Genomic DNA, 27,850 nt, shown 5'->3' with positions numbered 1-27,850 from the left:
GAAGAGGAAATCTACCGCCGAACAGAACCGTCATATGATGGAATCGAACGGTGCCGAACATCCTCCATTGACATTTGGGCCCATTCGGTTTCTGGCCAGCCAACATTTTACAGAATTTGTCAGGATGAAATAGTGCTAAATCTCGCGTTATTTCAGCCTGTTTTTTAACTAAATTCTTTCAGAAGCTCAGGCCCTGATGTGATATATCTGATATGTGATAACTGATGTTATATGATGCATGTAAATCATTTTATGAACTGCGGAGGACATATGCCTTAGAGGTTGTGTCTCTGACCCTAGCAATGCCCATGAATTCCAACATGCTTGACATGAGATGATTTTTGAGACTACACTTCTATTGACTTCTAGAGGCAGAAATTAGCTTTAAGCCTGCAAGTGCAAACATTTGTAAGTGTAGATGCCAGACCTGAGCCTTTCTACTGCTGCCTCAAGTAATACTAATAAGTGATGCAAAATTAACTTCACAATCAATGTCTTCAATAAACAAAAAAAAGAGTGAGACAGTGAGAAAAAGAAGAGGGGACGAGAACATGGCACCGGTGACCGTGGAGGCAGCTAATCGGGAGCAGCCGGTGTGCTTGACTTGACATTTCAGGAACAGCCATGGAAGACATTAGTGAGGGAAGGCTCCTTAGGATGTGGTCTGCTCTATTTAGGATCAATACGGGAAACGTGAAGTTAAATTATTGCCATGATTTTATTGCTTTATTGGCAGTCGCTCCAGCAGGAGAAGTATATATGAGAGATCAAAGCACTTACATGCCATAAAGAGCATGGCCACTGCAGGTAGGAAACTTACTAACAATTTATGTGTCAACGCATGAAGAGGAAATAAAGTGGCCGTTAAGTGACTCCCTTAGGATCATTAAGCCCTCTCACTAAGCAAAGCACTGCAGGTTCTACCAACACATAGGTAAGGCTGAGGTTCTCTTTTGAACTGGGCCAAACTGTAAATAACGTATGTATGTATATATATATATATATATTTATTTATTTATTTTTTTTACACAGACTTGGATATATATACAGGGTTAATAAAATTAAAACTTCCCCAGCTCAGAGGCCTCTAAAGGATGTTCTGCTGCTCAAAAAGAAATTCGGACAATGGCTACTTCAGATGATGAGCTCGCCAGTAATGAAAAAAAAAAGCAGTTGATAGGTGGCGCTGTAGCTATGCAAATTACGCGACAAATGTTTAATTAGCCCCCCTTGGTTTCCAACAATGTTTTGCATTCACCAAAACCAAGTTTTTCACACTAAACGCAGTGAGTCAGTTTTGATTGCCACAACATGATGACGAATGCTGTCCTTGAGAATTGGCACTATTACAGGTCTGTCATGGCAGATCTGGTCCAGTACAGCGCCACCTAACAGTGACTTTTTATTAAACATTTTTTCCATAAATGGTGAGCGCTTCGTCTGAGGTGGCCATTGTCCGGAGTTTGGAGTAGCAGAACATCCTCTAAAGGCTTCCCAAGTGGGGAAGATTAATTAAGCTAACCCTGTATATTCTTTTTTTCTTTCTTTCTATCTATCTATCTCATATCTATCTATCTATCTATCTATCTCATATCTATCTATCTAATATCTATCTATCTACACACATATATATACAGCTGTTTACACTGTATATATCAAGAGCAAATCAAGCCAGCCCTAATATGTATGCCATTAATCACTCTTTTTACAAGTGAATGATTTAGGCATTAGGACAGGGTGGTGGCAAGAAGAAACCCACGCCATTGGCATAAGAAGCAGAATATAGAATCTGCAGCCTGTATGTTCTACGTGGAGGTAGCAAGGGATGTCACAATCTGCTGTCAGGCATTTCCGCTTCCTCTTGTAATGGAATACAAGACGCTGTAAACCCTGCTTGTATTCTGCTGCTGTCACCTGCAAGAAATCTGTAGCCAAATCTTTCCATTCCAATTTTGTCATAAATATTACACGTGACTAGTAATTAGAGATGAGCGAGCATACTCACTAAGGAACATTACTGGAGCGAGTGGTGCCTTATGCGAGTACCTGCCCACTTGTCTCTAAAGATTTGGCTGCCGGCGGGGAGCGGCGGGGAGGAACGGAGGGGAGATCTCTCCTCTCTCCCCCCGCTCACCTCTCACCCGCGCCGGCAGCCGAATCTTTAGAGATGAGCGGGCGGTTCCTCGAATAAGGCACTACTCACTTGAGTAGTTTGCCTTAGCGAGTATGCTCGCTCATTTCTACTAGTAATTATTAGGAAGTTATAGTACCAGCGTTTATGGTGGCACAATGCACCACACAGCTCTGTACATGGTACATCCATTATGATCCCCACACATCACACACATAGCTCCACTGCATCCATCCTGACCCCACACATCACACAGCTCCACTACATAATAATAATAAACTTTATTTGTATAGCGCCAACATATTCCGCAGCGCTTACATAGACAGGGGGGAATACAGAAAGACAAAATACAAACATTACAGAACCACGGTTACATATAGTAATGAGTTGATGGAAACAATAGGGGTGCGGGTCCTGCTCCAACGAGCTTACATACTACAAGTAATGGGGTGATACAGAGGGTAAAGGGGCTGGAGATGTGCACGGTATGGCGAAGTGTGAGCGATGTTATACACAGACAATGGTCAGACATTTAGCCGTGTGATGGCAGAAACGGTGTGACTGCAGGAGCGGTTTATGATTGCTAGCAGGGATTGCAGTCAGTAGGTTAGGGAGCATGTTATCAGGCAGAGTACAGAGAGGTTTTTTTTCTTGATCCTGATTCCCACACATTACACACACAGCTCTACTCCATCCATCTTGATTCCCACACATCACACACAGCTCTACTCCATCCATCTTAACCCCACACATCAAACACACAGCACATTACACACACAGCTCTGCTACATTGCACATCTGCTTCCATTCACTGAACAATTCGCTCCTCTGTGAAAGCATAGGAGTGATAATGGCCTTTTACATGTAGCAATTATCATGCGAATAATTATTTGATCAAGTGGGTTGTACAATACTTGCTCAGTGTAAATGTGTGCATTGGACGAACGATTAGCGATAAATCATTAGATTGACATTGATTGGATCTTTTATGCAGACCGGAAAAATCACTGTTCATCTGCCGCTGCGTCGTTTGGTATTACCGATTTGCCGAATAGAAAGAAGTGACAAAAGGGTTCAGTAGACATAGGTTTGTTCCAATGAACTATAGAAAATACCTAAATCTTGTTCAATGTAAATGCACATCTAGCGAATGATATACAATCGCAATGTCAGCGTGGGTTTGCTTGCTTGTTCCAATTTATCTTGCTGTATAAAAGCGCCACTAATCACGGGTCATCCCATCTAATTCTATGTGCTGAAAATTTCCATTTGCAGTCCCTAGTGTCTGCCATGTTATGTCCACATTTTTAAAAATACTTTTCGACAGGAGCAGCTAACAGATATAAGATTCTGACAGAGCTCTCAGATACTAAAGTCAGAAGTTTGAGGAATGGGATGTGAACACAGGTGTCATGAAGGCCCAGTATATGCACTGTACACAGTCTACATATATACACACACACATATATATATATATATACATACACACACACACACAGCTCACCTGGTGTTTTCTGGTGGTCTTTGACATATATTTAAAAAATGTGAGATGAAATGCAATAGCACCAGTAGGGTATTTTTATTATTAAATGGGTTATACGAAAACTTCCAAGTTATCCCTAATCCACAAGATGGGTGATAACTCATTTATTAGTGGAGTCTCACCGGTGAGACCCCCACTGATCTCCAAAAAGTGAGTCCTGTGACCCCATCCTCCTCACTGTGGAACTATTGCACCCCCGCAGTAAGGAGGAGACTGAATGAAGCACTGGTTATGTAAGCACACCAGAACTCCATTCACTTTTTAATGACACTGCCAAGATACCTGAGTGGGTACCATCAACCCCACTGCAAACGGGAGGATGGAACAATGCCTCTATATCATGTCAGCCCCATTGAAGTGAATAGAGTGCGGACAGCAAGCACTTCATTCAGAGTGATGCCACTGCGGTGGGGAGAAGCGACCCCCGCAGTGATAGAAGAACAGGACATGGGAGTCCCGTTCTCGAGAATGGCCGGGGTCTCAGTGGTGAGACTCTCACCAATCAGCAAGTTGTCGCCTATTCTGTGGATAGGGAATACTTTTAAGTTCTGGTACAACCCCTTTAAGGTGCTAACCACACTGTCATGTGCACTCCTGAAGTGTATTCCGGCCCCAAACTCGGAGCATCATACGTGCCGTCAGGCTGGGACACACTTCAGAAGTTCATGCTCTAAATGGATGGGACAAAAGACAGTATAGTCAGCCCCTAACTTACACTTCAAGGATAAGTTGATACAAGTTCAATGATTTGTAATAACCTAATATTGTATTTTGTATGTATAACGGAACAGGAACCAAAACAGATTTTCCAATTAGGATATCCATCGTGGAAACACCAACTTTTCTTAGTAAATGGTTTTAATTGCGTTAGTTTCTTTCCCCTCTTCCTTTTCCTCTATTCTCCCTGAGCAGCTGGGAACAGGAGTGGACACGCTGCTATTTGTCAATTACCAGCCGCACGTACATTCTGGACAATACAGATGACATCTCTAATAACCGAAGAGTCTGACAATGGTGGCAGAATGATCACACCGTCCAAGAGCATAAAGAAGAGGTTATAACCTATGTAAATGAAAGTCTCCCCAACAGCCCGTGAAAGAGAGCCCAGTTGTATGTCAAGACAGCTGTTCTGCAGAATGTAGGGGTCTCTAGGTGCCGTTTGCCGTCTCCGTCGCCCTCTAAACATCATTATAACCTTTCCATTAGAACAGAAAGACCCCGCTTGTTGCCAGCAACTCATTCAATCTTCAGTCCGTGAATGATAAGGCCACGGGAGATATCATTAAGTAATCTAATCTATAGGGAGCGGTGAAGAAGCCTTGCTACAATAGCCTACTACAGCTGAAGCCGCTCACAGGAAATGATTATATGCATATTATCTCCAACTTTAATTTTAGACTTTTGACACCACAATAAGATTAATGGTTTTTCAAACAAACTTGCTGTTGTCTCCACCGAAATGTAGCTTTCAATAGTCGGGCATGGCGGAGCAAAAGGCAATTCAGACTGAAAACGAATGAACACAAAAAGCTTTATGCAAGGAAGGCAGAATGTAGGGGATTTAACAAGGTGTCCGTGTTGGAGAGAAGTATATATGTATATTATATACTGGACATAGCATGGGCTTTCAAGGGAATCTGTCATCTGAGAGAGGATAGCAAGGTTACTGTCTATAGGGAGACCACTGTCGATTCGCTAGCCAATGAAAACTCATGAATATGGAGGGGTACTCCTCTAGGTTGGGCTGCTACTAATAACATGCAAGTTTCTCCTAAACTACAGCACATATACACGCAGCAGACGTATCACTGTAATCGGCATGCTTGTCAGAGAGGACAGCAAACGGTGGGGACATTCCCTTTAATCTCGATCACATGGAGATCTCCGGACTTTGTTGTGCACGGAAAGTTCTCCACCGATGGAGTGTAAAACGATGTAGCACAACTCATTCCAGCCTTTCACAACCAAAAGGGTTGTTATCATAAGAGACTACTAACTACTTTTAAAATCTAATCCATTTTAGGAGGACGCCGTGTCGTTGTATTTTACCCGTGCGTGGAAAAAGCATTTTTAACCTTTAAACTGCTAAATGTTGAACAATGTAACAAGTGTACCTAAAAATAAAACTTGCAACAATCCTTTTTAGACTGCCATATTAGTACAGTACTACGAGACCGGAACCACCAGCCAATTATCCCTTAGAGGAGCATTTAGTAACATACACCTTTTATTGGTTAAAGTGCACCTGTCATCTACTTTTAGCCCTATAAGCTAATTTTATATAATGGGCGGACTACTCAGCTTAATGCATTCAGCGGCGGCTTCCAGCTGGGGGAACGGCGGGGAAGACCAGTATAAAACTTACACCCCCGAACTCCACGGGTCACCTACTTTCAGCCCATAATCTTAGCTTATAGGGTTAAACGTAGGTAACAGATTCCCTTTAATAATATTAGACTCAGACTAAAATGTCACACACACTGCTACCTGTCAAAGAATGTTCTATGGATCCTACAACTAACACGCCCATATCTTAGCACAGTTTTACACTGAGCGATTATTGCTGGATCGTGCGAATCTGAATGCTACTCGATCCGTGTAAGCGCTGCCAGCGACTGAATGGCGAGCAATTTGCTTATCGTTCGACTGCCTGTTTACGGTGAATGAATGTAGGTGTCCGGTAACGATCTTCAGTCTGCTCCGCCTCCATTCACTAAATGATGACTATGTGACAGCAGTGTTTGTGAATTTTTTAGTTATTTTTAAAACTTGCACATTAACTCTAATGTATAAGCCTCGATTCACCATTTTCTTTTGGACATTCTGATATGGATTGTATACTCTCAGAATATGGAGTGTTTATGGTGACAATTTGGGTTGGTGTGCGCCTTTACTTTTTTTCATATATATTTGTCTTTTACTTTAGAATTTTTTCCACTTATTTCTATATATCTTTTTTAAACCCATATGTCCCCCATGACATCATATAAAACCTCCCTCCCCCTCCACCATCTCACATGGTCCCATGCTGTCTGCGCTGAGCTGTTTCCGAATGGCGCAGTTCAGGACCCTGCTGTGCTGGCTCATCGGTGCTGTTGCTCTTCCTGCTGCAGAGGGGGGCTGCTGTCACTCTAGTGGCTGCAGCTTCAGGGCTGGCCCTGCTTCCAGTGGCATATATGTATGTGGGGACCGGGAGGATAAGGCAGGAGGTCAAGCTCAGGAGGGCACGTCTGCAGCAGCCAATCAGCCGTTGGGGGCGTGTCCTTCAACTCAGCACTGCCAAAGCATGTCTCCACCAATTATTCTGGTGGAGACAAGATACAACAGTACCTGTTCCTACATAGTGTAGAATCCTACCTGTAGATACTCTACTACACCACATGAAAACCAACTCAATGTCATAGAATTTAGAAGAAATAAAGAAGCTAATAATCTTGTCCCACAAAAATAGTCTTCTTGGACTCATAGCCTGCAGCAAACTTCATTATTTTTGGACAAAGCACCAGGGGTCCATTAATGAGAAAAATAATTATCATCAAAAGGCAAATCTAGTTCAGATATAATCAAGCTTCTACTAAAGTAAATGCACTTTACAATGGATGGTCCTAATCTTCGACTGTGTAGTCCATATACTTCCACTTCTGCTTGTAATGTGCATCATAAACATTCCATGGGGAATGAGATGTCAAGAAGCAGCAGAAGAGTAGAAGACGAGAGGCCTGATGAGCATAGTATAGTCCGAGGACATGCCTGCTAATGTGTGAATAACGGAAAGCAACAGGAGCCTCAAGTTACACCTTTACACAATATTTTCTGCCAATTAAAACGTGAAGCACAGAATATGATTAGAAGCCAAGAACTAATTTCTTCTGTTAGCCTGGACAAGCATTTACATTCCTATTTCAGGCACTAGGTTAACCACACTCTGCTGTGAGAATTGTGGATTTTTGTTTCCATTATTTGCAGCAAGAAAAATAGCCTGGAAAAGACATTTGGAAATCCTTGGCAAATCTAGAGAGCAGCGAGTTAAGAATCACTAAAGCCCAGCATGTGGCCGAGATCACGTCCACCCTATAGGTCTTTGGGATATGAAATTACTGATTTAACAATAGTCCTTGCCTACAAAATACTGTGAGATTCTCTTGTTAGGAAATGCAAAAATCCCTCAATAACTTGTATGGTCCCGTATGATTATTGACATGGATGAGGATCGAAACATCACACCGCTCAACAAACTAGACCCTACCCATGACGACGAGATGTGACCGGCAACCAGACATTTGACACAGTGCATCACAAACGTACTTGGTTCAATGTCCATGAATATTGGTGAACGGGTTCATTTAAACATTTCAAAGAGTATTTTAGAATAGGTATGTAGAAAGGAACGGACTGACAAACTCCAGGATTCATAAAGTAGTAAAAAGCACTTTGAGACGCATTGACAGAAGTTACTTTCAACTTGATGGCGCAACATGCCACACATCTAATGTAAGCATGAGGGAAATAAAGTTATTTCAGAGACTGATTAGTTTAGCTAAATCTGTGGCCACCGGATTTCCTCTTGTTGGGTTTACTAAAGGACCATGGATACGGCAATAAACTGCCAACAATTGACACAATAAAGGATACAATATGCTAGGAGGTTGCTGCCATCACAGATATCACAACCTGCAGATTCACAGACAGAAGTGCTTGGGTGCTGTAGGGGGCCTATGCTCTAGGCATACTGTTTTGTAACATACTGTACAATGTAAATGCATATCGATTTTCATAGAGGGCCATACAAAAAATTTTATTTATTGAGGAATGTTTAGATTTCCTAGCAAAAGGTCTCTTTGAACAACATCAATCACACGCAAATGTATGTTGTGTCCATGAGAACTGATACTGTGTCGTTACATGTCAATTACTGCACTTGATAGAATACAAGTAGTAGTGTAGCACTTATTATAATGTAACGATGGATAATGAAATTACTCTATGATATACACAGGCATTCCATGTAAAGCATCACATCCAATTACATATAAACAGATGACCTTCACTCCATACTCTGTGCAATACTTTAATAATAAATATTCATCAATAGTCTTTATATATTCCGCAGCAATTTACAGGGAATATAAACAAAATAAAGACATAATATGCAGGATTTAAAGCGATGGACAAATAGGGGTGAGGGTGCTGCTCACAAGAAGCAACAGGTGATACAAGAGGTACAAGTGCTTGCTTTGTGCAATAGTCCAGCTTTATCTGTGTCTATACAGGTATGAAGTGCATTACAGTCTATGCAGTGTTGGGGATACAATAGGAAGAAGGGAGTGTAGACGTGGGGTAAATGGAAAAATGTTAGATTAGGGAATACGGTAGGCCTCCATAAACCGATGAGTCAATCTGTGAAATGCAGTCATAATACCTAGATTGATTCGCCTGAATTACTAAGGAGTACATTTCTGAGACTTGTAGGCTGTAATTGTATTTCGTTTCATGAACCTCTTTCCATTAGTTTTGAAGAATGCAAGTGTGTTTAAAGCGCCATGCAGCCAACCAATCTGGTAGGACAGCAGCAGATGTGCTGTACAGCATCCTCTACCTCCAGTTTGGGGAGCAAAGGCGGTGCCACTGGTGGCCTTGGTGGCTGCTCGCTTAATTTTTGGGGGATTAGTGTATCATTGTACATTAAGTAACGGCCCCAAAAACTACACAATAAATTCTAATTATGTCTTTTTTTTTTTTTAACAAGTTTGATTATTGGATCAAAATCCACGAGTTTATTAGGGGTGCTGCATGCTGTACTACGAAGACTTACAAAAACTTGTCAGGTTGCATTCTGCCGAGTTGGAATGTGAAATGCCCTGTCTCCCTTGGAATGGAACACGAGAGCAGCCTGGACTGGCTGATTAGTGTATCAGACTGACTTTTCAGCCAATCACGTGCCACTACTAATACACTGATTCACTAATTAGACCATATCAATTACATATCTTGTGTGTACAATAGTAACCACAAAGTTAAAAATGTGATTAGCATCCTTGAGGGGGGTGGGGTGACAATCATTTCCTCTGTTGGGTCTGAAGTACCCCACTCTATCACTACATGGGGATGGAAAGAAAGTAGGTGCGACCAACCTCAAATACAAAAATTAAAGTTGTAAAACATATCCAACTACACAGATGAAACAATCAGCATTAAGGCCAGTGCTATAAATGACTAACAGGTAGCAGCCGCACTTATAGGAATGTGAGTAGAGATCTTTCTCAAAGGGCCATCTTGTGAGGAGTTAAAGGTTTTGAGCTTCCTAAAACAGAACTATACTCAAGGTATACTGGGAAAGCATCCCCCGTTCTACATTCAGATTCCCTATTAGCTCCTAACAATGTAGCAGTCTTTTTCCCATGCGTCTAACACAAGTAATTATATTTTCAAGTAATTAAAACAAATTACTCATTTTTGATTCCTAATCTAATAAGCATATGCTTATATTATTTTCAAAGAGCTCTTGTAGACAACATGCATACATCAATACTGTTATTACCATAACACAATTATTATTGATATCCATTCTACCCAAGGAAGATGAGACCTTATGATGACAAAGCTGTGCTGAATGAAGAACTTTGTGCACCGAGATGCCTACAGAGCCTGAACAGATGCCTGACATTGGCCCCTAAATACACCATTCCCTTGTATGCCATGAAAGTAGTTGCACCCCAGATATAATATAGTAATACACCCTTTATAAATATTCTTCATCTACTCAAATTGTCAATATCACACTTATATTACTAAATAATGAACAATGGCCTAATCTATAGAAAAGTGCTTAGCAAGTTAAGTTGGGCCCTGATGAAGGGCTGCTTGCATCCAAAGTGAGGGATCGCAACAGTAGACGTCAGCATTTCCTTTCCTGACTACAATTCCCAGCACACCTTGGGGCTATATGCCTCTGTGACCCATAGGAGGAGGAGCTGCAGAGGAGAAGAATGATTGGCTAAAAAAAGGATTTGAGGAGGTCTTATGGTCAGGAGATACAAAGATTGAGCATTCATTACAGGGTGCAGAGGGAATACAGGCAAGATACACAGAGATAGTCCTAAAAGTACAAGAAGTAGTCCTGGAGCAGGATCAACCCTACAGATCAGCCAGATTCCCAAGAGTTGCCCTCAGTGCTCTGCCTGCTTCAGAGGAGGATTTTGCCACCCACTCCATGTGTCCCAGCATGTTAACGCTGCAGCCTCAAGCTGGATCCCCGTGTAATAGCAGATTGCTTCAGTAAGGAGTGAGTAGACAATTCTGAGACTTACTGTTCTGCTATTGAGAAGTTAGTGAGAGAATTGTGGGCAAGAGGATTTTGCCATTTCTTGTAATATTAAAGTGCACCACTAATTCCCGGTAGCACCCAACTGTTGGACTGTGTTTATCGCATTGCTGAAGCCATTCGATATTGTGCATTCTCTGCAGTTAGGATAGGAGTGTGTGATCATCATCTACTGTCGGTTGCAGTCGTGTGTGTTGGTAAACTATTTCACAACCATTTGTTAAGCCCACCATAACTTATTGTACAAGGGGGATGATTTTATATTGCTACCCCAGCCAGGCCTGGAATATGACCTCATTTATCATCACTAAGGATTTAATCATTGGCAATCGTTGACTCGACGGTATAGTTGATACTATGAATTTAAAATATGCTTTACTTTTAACCAGCTGGTAACATATTCCGAGGTGGGCAGACCTCTCCATCAGACAGCTGGATGTATATACGACTATGTTTATTCCTCATGGTCCGATATACAGAGGCTGATGTGACCATTGGTAGCCAGCAGTAAGATACATAATGTGCGACCACACATTCTACAGCTGGCCACATTGCCCTCTGCATATTTGATCATGAGGAATTAACAGAGCCATATATTCATCCAGTCATCTGATGAAGAGGTCTTCACAACTCGAAACGTGTTACCTGCTGGTTCAAAATAAAGCTTATTTTTCATTTATACCATTGACTGTGCACTCCTTCAAGTTAATGATTGCCAACAGGTCGCGCTAGAACCTCTGCTCTTTACCACCACTTCCTGTAATAGACCTTATTATTTGTACAATGTCTGAGGTCCAAGTATCAGCATGTAGGTACAAAGCCCAATTTCCTTTCCTAAAGTCATGAGCTAAAAACTTGAGGCCTCATGTCCACTAGGTAATTCTAATTTCAAAATCTATGCAGATGTCCCGCACACATGATCAGCGCCCATAGGGATGCATTGGACACCCGCAGGCAAGTAAATTCCTGCACAGACAGCTCCCACAGGCTTCCATTGATGCCTATGGAAGCTGCCCGTATCCGCGGCACACCCGCAGCTGAATTTCTGCTCTCCGGGGCGGGAGCGCAGGAAACCAGGAGTTCAAAAAAAAAAAAAAAAAAAAAGAGTGCGCGGTGCATGCGCACGGCACGCTGCTGGCATGCCGAGCACATCCGCCGGGCCAAAGAAAGAAGATCCAGCTGTGACGGAGGGCAGATCCGCAGGGTCTGGACAGGTAAGTAAATTTTATTTTCAGGCCTCATGTCTGCGGAAAAAGCGGGCCTGAATTTTCCAGTGGACATAAGGCCTGACGGAGGTTTGAGTTGCGGCATGCGGTTTTTGTTTTGCATGGTTTCTTCTATCTTGAAGGTTTGTTCTCATTAACATACCTGTTAACAGAGCTGAAAATGCAGAGTGCTGGACTTGGCATTACAGTGCCAACAATAACACTTGAGATTAGTGATCCCCTAATCATAAGAGAAACCATTCCGTAACACATTAGAAACGCAGTAAAAGTCTTCCATTTACAGGTGTGCCTAGGATCATAGGTGGGTTGTAGATCCCAGGTTAACAGAAGAAAAAAAATACATCAGTCGCTGTGAAATTAAGCTTTACTCAAATGCTTCGGTTCCATGCCCCCAAAGTACTCCGCCACTTTAATCTCCTGGCAGCTGTAAAGCCTGCTTATGTTTAATAATTGGTGGCTATTAATACCATACTTTTCAGTTGAAGAGAAAATCAAAGATGACAAAGGAAAACATAATTAACCTTTCCCATACACTTCGGAGCTCACCTGCACGCTTCCAGAGGCAAACACCATGTGCGCATTAGAAGAGGCCAGAAGAATACTTCTTGGCAGCTGGAAAAGTCACTCTCAAGCCAGACAACTTATAATAATTTATTAAAAGGCTCTAAAACAAACATCAAAAGGAATAGATCTGCTATCACATTCTATTCCGCATTGCCTAATAAGTAATTTGTAAAGGAGTGTGTAAGTCTTCACAAGTAAAGCCAAAATCATTTGAGGACACTTTGATATAATGCCACAAAGGATATGAATAGAGGAGGCAGCAGGAGAAGAGAATGGCCACGAGCCATTAAAAGTGCTACTAAAAGAAGAATGGAGGTTCCTTGTGCTAGGAAATAAAGATGATCTGCTGCACCGGAGGATAAAGAGGAGACAAGTATCAAAAACTGCTCCCTTTTCGCCTTTACACCGATTGATCTGATCCTTCTTTTTGAACGGAGGTATTACCTCTCAGGGAAACAATTAAAGGGCACCTGTCACCTACATAAACGCTACTCCGCCATTCGTGTACCCAAGCGGTTCTCACGAGAACGGAGAATATTGATTCGACATGAAGAAATCAATTGGCAGTGAGAAAATCAGTTTGACCTTCGCTAATATTAATTTGTCCACCAAAAACACTTCGGCCACTGAAATATATCAGAAGAGTGACCGTGGATGAATGCCAGGAGGGTCCACTGACATGACGGATGGGTAGAGCACCTACTTAAAATTTGCGGTTTGCCAGCAGAACATTCCCGTGTGTCAATGGGCATCTGCCTGTCCTCGGCAATGCAATCTTTATGAGACGAGGAAATATAAGCCATCAAATGGGTAATCCCAATAGGATATCCCCATACTCCACTGTTACTGTAATATAATAATGCAGGTCTTACAATTCTTTATGGTTTGCTATAAAGGTAATCAGCACTTGTTACAGGCAGCTTATGTGCTCCTATAAAAGGACCCGCTAAGCTGTGGTAGTCCAAATGCCAAGCAAGCCTGTCTGGGTGACCAACATGACTATGAGGGCAGCCATTTTGCCTGAGCTACATTTATTGACATTAAGGCCTCATGTCCACGGGGAAAATCAGGCCCACTACGGATTCTCCATGGAGAATTCGTAGCGGGTCCCTCCTGCCCCGCTAATGAGGCTAAAAAATCATATTAAACTTACCCGCAGCGGTCCATGCGTGTCTTCCTTCCGTCGCGGCAGGATCTTCTTTCTTCGGCCCGGTGGATGTGCTCGGCACGTCGGCTGCGTGCCGCGCGCATGCGCCGGGCCGAAGAAAGAAGATCCTGCCGCAAAGAAAGGAAGACCTGCATCGCCCGGAGCAGGTGAGTTTAATTCAGGCGCGGGTCTCCCGCGGATCCGGCCGGCTTCCATAGGCCTCAATAGAAGCCTGCGGGAGCCGTCCCCGTGGGAGACCCGCACCTGAATGGAGCATGTCCGGATTTTTTCCTGCACGCGGGACCCGCGCCTGCAGGGAAAAATGACATCTGCAGGTATTTAACTACCTGCAGGTGTCCAATGAATCCCTATGGAGCGCGGATCCGCGTGCAGGAAAAACGCTGCGTATTTTAAATCCGAATTTGCCTGTGGACATGAGGCCTAAGAGCATGGTTTTCAGCAGGCCATTCACACGTTGGACAGGAGCTGACTAGAGATGAGCGAGCATACTCGCTAAGGGCAATTGCTCGAGCGAGCATTGCCCTTAGCGAGTACCTGCCCGCACGAGAGAAAAGGTTCGGGTGCCGGCGCGGGTGAGAGGTGAGTAGCGGCAGTCAGCAGGGGGGAGCGAGAGATCTCCCCTTCGTTCCTCCCCGCCGCCGCCGGCACCCGAACCTTTTCTCTCGAGTGGGCAGGTACTCGCTAAGGGCAATGCTCGCTCGAGCAATTGCCCTTAGCGAGTATGCTAGCTCATCACTAGAGCTGACCCATTAACTTTGTATAGGAGACTGTTCTAGACATGCTCTGTGTTCTGTTCAGAGTTCATTTTGCAGGGAGGGGAAACAGATAGTCACAGCTTATACCTATTGTGAATGGTGGATCTTGTGTTATCTACATATAGATTTTACCTGTCAGTGTAATGTTGCCTGTGATGTTAGCGAGACGACTGATGCAAAGCTTTCTCTACAGATCAGGAAGTGACAGGCTATTATGAAGGTGCTTTTATATGGGATGACCTGTTGAACGTAGATGCCCGACAGGCTGTCCCAGCAATAATAGTACCTGTGAATGGAGATGGAGTGCATCGGGGATCATTCCCACCCACCTCCATTCACAGTGAACAGGCAGTCGTTCATAGATGAACGACTGCCTGTTTACATGGGCCGATCTATCATTCAGTTATTATGCATGCAGAAACTAGACGAATGAATTTATCGCTCATCATTCAGTTGTGCATGCATTCAGGATGAACAATAGTTGTTAAGATTCTCGCTAATCAGAGGAATCTGGATGATTTCTCAACCCGTGTAAAAAGGGCCCTCAGTCTCACTGGTCAGTATGAAAAATGCAGGATTCTAGAACCTTACAAAAAAATACAGATTGGGACTGAAAATGTAAAAATATGTTTAACACAAATGTGTGATTTTTATAATAGGTCATTCCCTATACGAGCACATGGCTAGAGAATACACATGAAGCTTCACCTGCTATAACAATACATTCCACAGCAATCACCGTAGTTCTCTAATGCAGGACAAGTGGGAGAAACTCAAAAACAAGGAATATTGACGGTTATGTTTTAAATCCAACCTTAAATGTGGTTTATGAGAGGAAAATAATATATGGTGAACAGAAACAAGCTTTAACTTAAACATAGTAGTGTCCAAAGATCCAAGTCAGAGGCATGAAGCATAAATTATACCAGCAACATGAAAAACTGTCATTATTAATTTGGAATATGTAAAATAGTCATTATCGATATGGTGATGGAAATAATACAGAACTACGACAACCAGGACAAATACATTCTTGGAAAAGGGAATTTAACATATTGCAGGAAAATGTTGCATTTGACTCCTAAAGGCTTTTATTTGCCTTATGAATATCCCTCCTAAAGGCCCTTTTCCGCGGCCCAATCAGTGTTCAGATTCTCAATGGACCGCGGGAATCTGAACGATGATTGGGCCATGTAAGTGTCCGCAGCGACTGAACGACAAAACGATGATTTGTTCGTCAGATGATGATTGGTCTGTGTAAACAGGATGCTGTCCATCTATGGACAATGGACGGTTTACAGTGAATGGTGGGCTGGGGATCGTTCCTGCCCGCCACAATTCAGTGAGTGATCCTTGCCCCTGTGTGAGGAGCAGTTATCGCTGGAACGGCTGTGTGGCTCAGGAGCGCCCTGTAAAAGGACCCCAAGTGATGTATTGAACAACCACAACAATGCAGTTTGTCTTTGATGGATGTTGAACTTTACCTTGTGGTCGTACGGGCTGTACGAATGAAACAGTTGGGACAGTTCTTTTGTTCGTTGTTTCTTCTGCAAAAGAAAAACGCACATATTAGACATATCTGAGGGAAGAGATGCCAGGGAGACATCTGAGAAGAAAAGTCTACGGCCTCTAGAGCACAGCCTACGGCCTCTGGAGCACAGCCTGCGGCCTCTGGAGCACAGCCTGCGGCCTCTGGAGCACAGCCTGCGGCCTCTGGAGCACAGCCTGCGGCCTCTAGAACTCTCTGCTCGGCAGGAGTGAAATTGCTTTCTCCAGAAATGGACAGGGGTGGGGATGGATTACAGCTGTTTAGTGGGATACAAGTGCGGGATTAATAATTAAGTCTGTCTTCTTAAGTGCTGTATTCAGAGGTACACCGTTTATATCGCAGTCTCTTTGAAGTTGTGTTTACCTACACATGGAGGAATAAGCTGTTGGTAAACACTTCCACATCTGACAAGTTCTACGCAGGAAGCATTGCCTACATTGCTCGCTGTGAGATGACGACGGAGCATGCACACCGTCAATGAACCCAGGACAGATAGTGTGTACGGTTATGTTCATCTTTTGGCTTATAATATAAGAACTGCCCCTAGCATCGCAATGGCTATTCTCAACTATAAAATAGTTTGAAATAAACACATTGGTGTCATTTATAAAAGGCGATATGCCAGAATACGGACTTACAAACGTCGCATATTTTTGCTCAAGTTTCACCTGCGCAAAAAAAAAAAAGGTGACTTTTCTCCTTTCTGCACCGGCCCACCACTTTTCTCAGTAGCGGGCAGGGCTACCCAGGCATGCATTTTTTCAGAAGGTACACAGAGGAGCCGGGGATGCGCTGAATATGTGAAGAGGCATGTACTTCTTCGTGTATTCAGTGCGGTGGGTAAAATCATACTAAGGCCTCATGCACATGGGCACGCATGGATTCCGTGTGGCGGTCCCCATCCGCAACCATTATGGAAGCAAAAAAATAACGCTATGTCACTACTGCAAACAAAAAGGAATACATATAATAACTTGTTTACCAGATTTTTGGCCTAAAACAAAAATAACACATTATGGTGCTCGTAATAATTTACAACTTGTTGCCATTTAAGTCCACCCTTGGGCACTTCTTAAAAGTTAGGTGGGGGTGGGGGGAAAAAAAAAAAAGAGTCATGGATTCTCCTTTAACAGAATCATTTCTCCTCCATTTTCAATGCTAAGGCTCATCACTACACTGCTAGACTGTGAACTCTACATCAAGGAAGAAGAATGCGAGGAATGAACACTTTGTCACCGGAAGAAGAGGATCCGGCCAGCTGGAGGTGAGGTGAGGTGACCCGGGGGACTGCAGGAGACAGGAGGAGATCGGTGGGGAGAAGATGCGGTAAGTAGACTGACGGGGGTGGAACAGGTAAGTATAGAATTTTTTTTTAAATGACAGAACCCCTTTAATGGCTAAATATATTGTGGGCCCTATTATATGTATAGAAATATATAGATGCCAACGACATATACATACCATGCCATGCGGATGCACTAATATCTCCTACCCTTCACACAATCCTGTGTACATTCTAATGCATCCCATCCTTTGTGACATGAACCTTATAATCATTAATCAAAGCATTCAAGTATCTCTTAATATTTCAATTTCCTTGTACACAAAGCTTTAATTAAGTTTTCCTATTTTTAATTAAAATCTCACATATGCTATTCCCTTGGAAGGTAAGAATTACTGAAGAAATAACCTGATCTACTGTCACATTCAAGTTTTTAGAAAAAGCACTTTAGATAAAGGATTTGGCAAAGGACCATTAGCATTCACAATTCACCGTAGCCAACTGTGATTTTAGCAGTTTGCATTGTGCCAAGGGGCTACACCTGTAGAAGAGTTTAATTTCAGGTATCACGCTGGTAGGCCAGGTGCACACTTACCACGTGTGCGGGTCGTGCCAGAGAGGCTCCGGCGCAACTCGTATCCGACAGCACATGGACAGCTGTCTGATATATACAGATAGAGCATCAGTAAGTCCTATTTCTTGTCTGTGATACGGACAGGAATAAGATATGCGATACGTTTTTTCCACACAGACCATGCCTTCTACATAGTGTAAATAGGTTTGGCTGAGGGGTACGCAAGAATGCATACACCCGGGTGAAACCGCTCTAAGTCGCTGCAGCTTTACATAGGTTGAGCTTCAGGTAAACGAGAGTTCATACTGTAATGGATTGTAATAAACTAAGTAAAATGCCTATTGCAAATATGTGCTTCTCTTCTTCACTACTAACACAGCTGCCTGCTAAAGTGCCGACTAACCCTCTCTTCCCCCCTCCCATTGTGCCACCCAAGATGGCACATTCCTCGTCCAGGAATTCCAAGATGATGACGTCAGTTCCTAGAGAGAGAAACCCACACAAGGCAATAACCAATCAGCTACAGATTCGTACTTCGTGATGTACTAACAATGCATACCGTCTATAAAACCTCATGCAGCTTGATTAGAATAAAGAAGCGCCATTCAACTGCACTGTGTATCAGCTGTGGCAAGTTGGGGTTATTTGCCCGGGATCTCCTGCTTATTTTCCCCTGCCCAGGGGTGGCAGTATCGCAATGATATCCAGAAACAGGGTAAAGTCCAAATGTTGGTTCCTCCAGCATTTATTTCAGCATAGGTATTCAGTTGACAAACAGTCCAGCATATCATATGCAACTGCACACTGTTGTCCACCACAGTGCGCACAGCAACGCATACCGCTTCTTCCAGCGGACCTTCCAGGAAGGTGACTTCGCCCCGACAGGCGATGAGCGAGGGGCTGACTAACCCGTGTCCGCTCTGTGCTTAAATATCCCTCACAGACCAGCACCAGATCTACATAGACCTCAGGCCCCACAGGCCTCAATGGACCTAAGCTCCACCAGCTTCACCGACCCCGAGTTTGTGAGAGAGGGGAAATTTAAACTGTGTAGCCGCACCCTTGCAGGTGCAGGTTAACTAAATCAAACACAGTGACTGTGCTCAGAGGCCCTCTACAGGCCACTCTTGCTACTGCACTGTCACACAGCGTATGATTCTTCTGTGCATGCACAGGCCTTGGAGCTTCTAATCAGGAAGGGGGCAGATATTCATCGGGTGCTCTTAGTACCAATCCATAACAATACGATCACATAAAAGACCCTTTTCAAGCATCGGGGGCAAAATATGTATTTGTCAATTGTCTTTCTCTAGGCTTTTTTTGGGCGCGTTGGCGTAATTTACTGTACTACTTCTTACCGCTGGGACATGCTCATTTTCGAACGTCAAACAAAACGCACCGATTGAAACAATTCCAGATGAGTTCTTTTTCCAGTGCAATTACGCCACGTCTCGCGCATCTCCTTGTGTATTACACATTTGCGCACCCCCATTGACTTCTATGGGGATCTTTGGTGCATAAATACAGAGAGAGATAGAACATGTTCCAAAATGTGCACGCAAAATGCGAGCCTGTGAACGAACTCCTTGAGATCAATTTTGTGCGCTCAATTTTTTGCAAATCTTGTATGTGGAAATACGCCTGTGTGAAGCTGCCCTTATTCATAGAATATGGAGATAACTAGTTGATCGATGGGGTCCAACTGCTAGAACCCCTTGCAATCATGGCAATGGGGATCCCAACGATGACTAGAGTCAGCTGGCATGGTCAATAGAAATAGGAGCAACTCCAATGTCAACGGCACAGGTTTCATTATCAACCTACCATTATCCTTCATGGTGGCAAGAGTTTATTAGTGTTATTTCTCCAGTTAGATCTCCCGTAAGGGCTTTATGAAGAGCTTAGCCTCCATGAGCACTACAAGGAGATTATTCTTCATTCTGGAAATCAGTGGTGGTCCCAGAGTTTATAGACTTCATCAATGTGATCTTCGCATCAATATCTACGATTAGCGAAAGATCAGTTTGACTGGATAGTCAATGATCCTTGTATTGACTGAATTGCTGAATGCGAAGAGGTGTAGTGGCATTTAATAAAGCCGGTCTCAAGCACGCGTTGAGTACAGGAAATATACATTGACATTTCCTGCAGTCAGTAGTGAAGGATCCTGCAATTGCTGAGGAGTTAAACTTGGAACAGCGCAAAACCACATTCTAAATCTATGAATGCAAAGTAGGAGCGGCGGGATGGTGGAGCGAGGCACTGACACCGCTACACTAAGGAATCTCCTCTCGGATGTATAAACGGCATACATTAATATATCTCTGCTTTTTCTTAGACCGCGGATGTAAACAAATCTACATACGATTGAAAGAGTGAAGTGACCTTGAGCAGCTAACAAGACACAATGCAATGATTCACACTTCAACCATGAAGAGAGACGAGAGAAGATTCTTTTTAATTGTATTTCGCGTATGATGCTCAGGCTGAGAGGTGAAAATCTCAGCAGACGGTCTTAATTTGCAGGCAAAGCATTGTCAGGTTTGGGATAAATTCTTCCTTTATTAAATATGAAATTTACAGTACACAAGAGAAGCAAAACAAGAACACAACACTTTGCCTGACGCTACTCAACCGTAGACATTAACAAATCTCCAGTCAAATTAATCCGTTGTTCACCTTCACTTGACTTTGAAAAAAAAACAAAAAACACAAGAAGGAACCAAAACTCTACATTCTGTGGCATTTGTGCAATCAAGGAAAGAAACAAGGATTGTCTTTATCAAGATGCAAAATGTCACCAAGATTGGAATCTCGAAACGCGCAGTTGGCTGGAAGAAGGGTCTTTGAGGGATTTTTCACGCCCGGTGTTAAGATGGGAGTCATACAATAAAAAGAATGAATGAGTTTTATTTGACATTTCATTCACAGAGTTTATGGCTTTTAATAGCACATTATAGAAAGACAAGTCAGTAGATCTACACCAAATACCCAGAACGCTTTGACAGGCTACGTCAGTGGGAAAGGCCAATTCCATCCGTTTAACTGTTCCTCAGATTTTTACAGGATTTTGATGTGGACCAAGTACAAACTAAACCGGATAAGAAAAATTAAAATATGCTAATTCTATGCAGGGTTGAATTAAATGCCACTTTATTGTACATCAGATAAGGCTCACTGTACAATGCTAAATTGGGCAGATCTAAAATGCAAATCAGGGTCCAGAAAAAACATACCCTGCCTTCTTAACTTTCAAGGCCCCCATAAGATGCCTTAAAATAAAAGGTGCATCTCCCAAAGACAGCCTCCCTTTGATCAATGTCAGTTACTCAACATAAGAAAATCTCACCTTTGAAAAATATGCAGTTTGTAAAACTGTAACTACCCCTGTCATCAAGCTCCGACTGACACCGGGAAGCTGGTGAAACCCCCGGATGAGCTTATGGGATCCTACTGTATATTGTGGTTTTGCCATAATTTTGCACAAAATTGTATCTAGAGATGGTGCTGTAGGACCTTTTGAGTCTTTACAGTCACATGACCAAGGTCCTGCACAGCAGGAGGGAGAGCAGTATATGAAAGAGGGAGGCCATGGGTAAGCAGTCTGTGAGAGTGGGGACCATGGAGAGCAGTCTGCAAGCTTGGCTCTGCTGCTGCAGAAACGCTTCTGGAACATCAGAGGTAAGGTACAGTCCTGCTTTCCCCCAGGACTCAAGTGGGACAGCCATTTATCACACTTTCGGGACGACTAATCACCATTGAAGTGATTGCCAGCAGGTGTGATACAGCTCCGTGGCTGGTAATCACTCTCTGGCACTGCTGCCGGATGCACACACTGATGTGTGTGAATCCACGATCTTCCTCCCCTGACTTCTTTTCCTTAGTTCCACAGGAGGAGAGGGGAGGAGGCGCTGCTGCAGGTGCACACACTTCCACCCGCAGCAGCGCTGAGAAGAGGAGCAACGGCTCTCTGAAGACCAGGAGAAGGTAAGTATATGAGGGGGTTCTATTACTACTGGGGCTACTGTGGGGGTCATTATTACTACTGAGGTCGATATAGGGGACACTATTCGTAATACTGTGCCCTCTATCAGGCTCAGCAGTAATAGTATTACTACTGAGGCCACTGTGGGGGTCACTATTACTACTAGGGCTAATATAAGGGCCATTATTACTACTGAGGCCACTGTGGGGGGTCACTATCACTACTAAGGCCGCTGTGGGAGGTCACTATTACTACTGAGACTACTGTGGGGGTCACTGTTGCTACTGGGGTGAATATAGGCGACACTATTAGTAATACTGTCCTCTATATCAGCTTCAGTAGTAATGGTATTACTAATGGGGCTAATATAGGGGACACTATTACTACTCAAGCCACTGTGTGTGTGTGGGGGTCACTATTACTACTGAGACCAATGTGGGGATCACTATTACTACTGAGGCCACCGTTGGGAGTGACTATAGCTACTGAGGCCGCTGTGGTGAGTCACTATTACTACTGGGGTCGATATAAGGGACACTATTAGTAATACTGTCCCCTATATCGACCTCATTAGTGATAGTATTACTACTGAGGCCAGTGTGGGGAGTCACTATTACTACTGAGGCCACTGTGGGGGGGTCACTATTACTACTCAGACAATTACAGCTAAGATAGGACTATTCATCTAAATGCAGTGACCAGCTTGGATGTGGCCGTACCTCTGACTGCTGCAAACAGATGGCCATTTTGAGGTCAACTATAATTGCTTAGGCTTGACACATGACATGAAAAATAGAAAGCAAAAAATGTTGTGGATTTACTAAACCCCCCCCCACCCCCCACACCAAAAAAAAAAAAAATGTAATGAAAGTCAAGCTATAGATGGCTATCCCATATTTGATGCCAATAATAACTACAACTCATCCCCCAAAAAACATACCCCAATCTGGCTGCATCAATGGAAAGAGTGATTGAACTTGTCATAGTTCTCAAATTGAGGAGTCCAGGTGTTGGTCGCAATCAGCGCAGCTCCGCCTGCATTTTGCAGAAAAAACCTGCTCTGTGTAATAGCACCCTTAGACTAAATAAATAAAATAAAATCAAGGAAAACATCTCCAGCCTGCGTGTCATTATGAAGCAATGTGCATTCATTTGTCAGCAATTTCGGTAATGACTGACAGGTGCAGACGATAAAGGCGGCAGCAGCAGCCTCTAGATCTCCAATGTAGGGAAAGGCCAAGACAGGCTGATGCCACAGGCTAACCGGCACAATCTGCAAAATTGAGAAAATGACACTGTAGCTTTTTAAAATCATCCCTGACAATTGACTTTTCCTTCAGACATTAAATGTTACCTTTCAAGACACATGTCAGGATGTAATGGGCAAGAAAAACACATTTCTTCAGACTTTTGTATAACAGCAGCAAGTCCAATTACCAGAGTAGAAATGTACCCAGCTTATGAGCAAGCAAGTAGGGCGAGCGCTGACACTCACACCAGAAGCAAGCACACTACTCACCGCGCAATTCTGGGGAGAGGAGATCTAACAATTCATGACAGCTAGATGAATTATATATGTAATGAGTTACAATACGGGAATCAAAACCTGAAACAAGCGCCAAACACTTAGTAGGAACTCTGCTAAGAGAATAGATACAATAAAAGTGTCATTAAAGCTTACAGAAAGGCAGAAAAAATCTAAAACTGCTAATCTACGGGAGATACAACGTTTTATAGATACAGAAGAAGAATACAGCATCTCAGAAGATGTATGGGTGGAAAGGCTAACGAGCGGTTTTGGACGTGCGTACCGATGTGCTTTGAACGATAGGTTGTTTCTGTGTTTGACATGTGCAGTCTGTTTTTTGAGAATGCCACATGAATTATACATCAATTAAGTGTAATTACATTCGTACAGATACTTACATTAACCAGTTGCTGACGACCCTTCGTCTATAAACATCCAAGCGGCTCACACCTAATTCTGCAAAGACATTTCAAAATGTTCTACAGAGTTCCCTCCTCCATGCTTCCCCCTGTTCCATCAGAGCTCTGAGATACCTATAATTTATGACTGGCCCTCACCATGTATGAAATTAAATGTTTAAAGCAAACCTCCGGGCTAGGACAAAGAAAACACACCGCTTCTCTGTCTACCTGATGCAATTTGTACATTAGTATGCATCTATAGTTTAAGACACTACATGTTACTCTGACTAGTCAGCACCGCTTGTGTGGACAGCACTAGGCAATCAAACCGGTTGTAGTGTCTTAGACTGATGATGCAGACTAATGGACCACTTACACGGGACAAAACTCGTCTAAACAACTGCACGAGGCCGGACGTCATCGCTAAGGTGCGTTTAGAAAGGCAAGGAACACCGCTGGATCGCTGGCTTCTTGTTCAGCACTACATCTCCTATGTGAAACATTCCACAAAACGAGAAGACCGTGATTCGGCGATGGCTTTTATGCTGACTGAAACGAATAATAAACAATTTATTTGCATTCATAATGGACAATTATTGGGTACTGGTATATCTTGTCTCCACCACAAGTATGGGTGGAGACATAGTGCTGGGCTGTAGCCACCCAGTGTACGTTCAGAAGTTAGTGATTGGCTGCCTGGGACAGAGGTTTGCCTTGGATGGAGGATTAGTTTAAATGTTAGGCTTACATTATTAGCTGTTTACATTTAATAATGTAAGCCTGACACTGAACTAATTGTAACCCTTCATACAAGGCGACCCAACCCCAGCAGCCTACCATCATGTCGGCCGACTGCTCTTGTCCAAGCCTGTGCGGTGGGGAGAGGAGTGTGGAGCATACTCACAACGGTCCATGCCGCAGGAAGACCAGTAGTGGAGACGAGAGTCCGGCGGAGAGAGCAGCGGGGACCCCAGTGACAGCGCTCCCGGCTGCAGTGTGCGCTGTGGGAACGGAAGCACACATTGGCAGTGCGGCGTGGAGAGGGGCCTGGAGAACATTTACACCGGTCCCCGCCAGCAGGGGCCAACTAGTGGGGACGGGAGTGGAGGTGCCAGTCCGCCGAGGAAAGCAGCAGGAGCTGAGTGACAGCGGTCCTGGCTTCAGCAGCGGTGAGCGGAGTGACAGCGGTCCCGGGCTGCACGGGAGCAGTGCCCTCCCTGCCGCAGCACTACCCAATTGAAAGCTAGGGGCGTGACAGGGACATTCCCTCCTGCTAAGTGCTGTCACACCCCTAGCTACCGGTGTCGACAAGGTACCACAGTACCCAATTATCGTTCATTTTGATTCATTTGAACGAATTTTGAGAGATAATTATCCCATATCAACGGCCCTTAACATCCTACATATCACGTAGCCATAGAAGTGGGCATCTTTGTTTGTACAAGATCGGAGGGTCGCTTTAAGATATATAGAGCTGCAAGAAAAAGTAAGGGGAACTTTTGGAATTACCAGGATTTCTGCACTGATTACTAATAGGATATGTCACAATTATAGACTAAGGGTGCATTCACATGGGCCAGAGTGAGTTGTGCCAGACATTGTCAGGCGTGACCTGCATCGTACAGCACACGGACACTCCACCCGTTTGCTGTGCGGCAGACCACTCATCTGCATGTTCTTATGCAAGATTTGCATGGAAATAGAAGATGTTGCATCTTTTCCGTCTTGCAGCATAAATTCATTCCAATATAAAATGTGCCACAACTACTTCAGTCCCATAACTGACATTCTCTTGCTTTACTCTGGAAACAATATATATGCTGAATAAACACTGCATATAAAGAATAATGGGTTATCGCACCTTCCATGCTGATCACCAATGTGCATATAAAGTACAGAACCCAAACACTGAAGCATCTCAGGTTCTTCTATTGTCTATTCTACCGATGAGAAATGCACGATGCACGAAGGACTTTTCATGGTAACTGCCCTTCCCGTGAGAGTAATAAAACATGGGCTTTGGATAACATAAGACACCCGGCAATAGATTTACACAGTTGTAGTACACATCCCAGTATGATGGGTGCACAATTACTTTGACCTAAACCCAGGACTGCTGAGAAAAAATATATAAAAATTTAATCAGAACCAATGAAATGACCTTGAGATACTTTCCAGCCCTGAAATATGGGATTGAAGATTGTTTTCTGTCACAGTGCAGAAGGCCTTGATAAACTACAGTCCTTTAGCCAATGATCAAACATAACAGTAGGTCCGGCACGGTATCAAGTCCCAATATTGCCTCAGATCTTTTAAAACATCTATGTCATCTAAACGATAAAGCTCTGTGAAATTGAAAAAAAAAAAAAAAAGGTAAAAAAATACAAAAAAAGCAATGCTTAGAAATTGTATGTTGTCATTCATTGGTTGAGGCTGGCCTCCAGAACTCATAGGTCTAAAGTCAGCAAGGATTAACCCCTTAGTGACTGAGCTTTTTTCCATTTTCTTTTTTTCCTCCTCCCTTTTAAAAAATTGTAACTCCTTTATTTATCCATTGATGTCGCTGTATGAGGGCTTGTTGTTTTTTGCAGGATGGGTTGTATTTTTCAATTGTTCTATTTATTATACCATATAATGTACTAAAAAACTTTTAAAAAATTCTAAGCGGAGAGAAATGGAAAAAAAAACGACATTCCACCATCTTTCGGTGCGTCCTATTTCTACAGCGCACAAACTGCAACAAAAAATGACCCGATAACTTTATTCTATGGGTCAGTACGATGACTATGATACCAAACTTATATAGTTTTTTTTTTGCTGTACTACTTGTATAAATTTTTTGAATGTATTTTCTGTGTCCATTTTCTGCGCACAATTACTTTTTATTTTTTTGTCAACATAGTTGAGGGCTCATTTTGTGCGGTATGTCCTGTCGTTTCTGTTGGTAACATTTTCACAGACAATTGACTTTTTGATCGCTTTTTATTACATTTTTTCTCGGAGCAGGATGACCAAAAAAGTGCATTGTCGGGCGTTCTTTATTTTTTTTTTTTTGGACCACGTTCCCTGTGAGGGGTAAGTAATACATTACTTTAATAGATCGAACTTTTATGGGCATAGCGATACCAAACACGTATTTTTGGTTTATTATTTTAATTTTTTATTGCAAATATGGCAATAGGGTTTTTGTTTTTTTTTTACTTTTATTACTTTTTTTTTAATAATTACTATAACTTTATTGATCTTATTTTTACACTTTCATTTAGTCCTCCTAGAGGACTACAACTAGCGATGCTCTGATCGCTCCTGCAGTATGACGTAATGCTATAGCATGATGTCATACTATTTTTTGACAGGCAGTCTATCAAGCCACCCCACGGGGATAGCTTGATAGGCAGTCTGCTAAGGCAGCCCTGGGGCCTATCAGAAGGCATTCGGCTGCCATGACACCTGCATGGTTCCACCAATCTTACCGTGGGGGGGTGGGGGGGGGGCGTACGGGACCCCCAAACATCGTTTGTATCCTCCCTGATGATTTTAAGCGAGTTACATTTAGAGAGCAGGATCTGTAGTTCTCTGCACGGTCTATGTAACCGTGATATCGCATTGCGGCGTCTTCTTTCAGCAATACCACGATTTTTCAGCGCTACAAAGTCACATGTCGCTTGAAATATAAGCCCTACGCCGAAAATAAGCTGTAACTGAAGAAAATTTTTTAAAAAACCTCTCCCGCACTGTCTGGGGCGCCTCAGCATCTTCTCCCCGGGTCCCGGCACTGATCATCAACTTCATCTTTTGGCCGGGGATTGAAAAATCCCCGGCT

General features: G+C 43.2%; 1 protein-coding gene across 1 annotated transcript in view; it reads right to left on the bottom strand.

Annotated features, from left to right (window-relative positions):
* Positions 1–27,850, bottom strand: part of CDKAL1 (CDK5 regulatory subunit associated protein 1 like 1) — a 596,376-nt gene that overhangs the window by 143,520 nt on the left and 425,006 nt on the right. The window contains exon 12 of the mRNA XM_066579425.1: positions 16,193–16,255. Within this exon, the coding sequence (XP_066435522.1) occupies positions 16,193–16,255 (63 nt within the window). The remainder of the gene's footprint in view (positions 1–16,192; positions 16,256–27,850) is intronic.

This window comes from Eleutherodactylus coqui, chromosome 9, assembly GCF_035609145.1.
Source record: "Eleutherodactylus coqui strain aEleCoq1 chromosome 9, aEleCoq1.hap1, whole genome shotgun sequence".
NCBI lineage: Eukaryota > Metazoa > Chordata > Amphibia > Anura > Eleutherodactylidae > Eleutherodactylus > Eleutherodactylus coqui.
The sequence above is the reverse complement of the archived record's forward strand: the minus strand, read 5'-3'. Positions and strand labels throughout refer to the sequence as shown.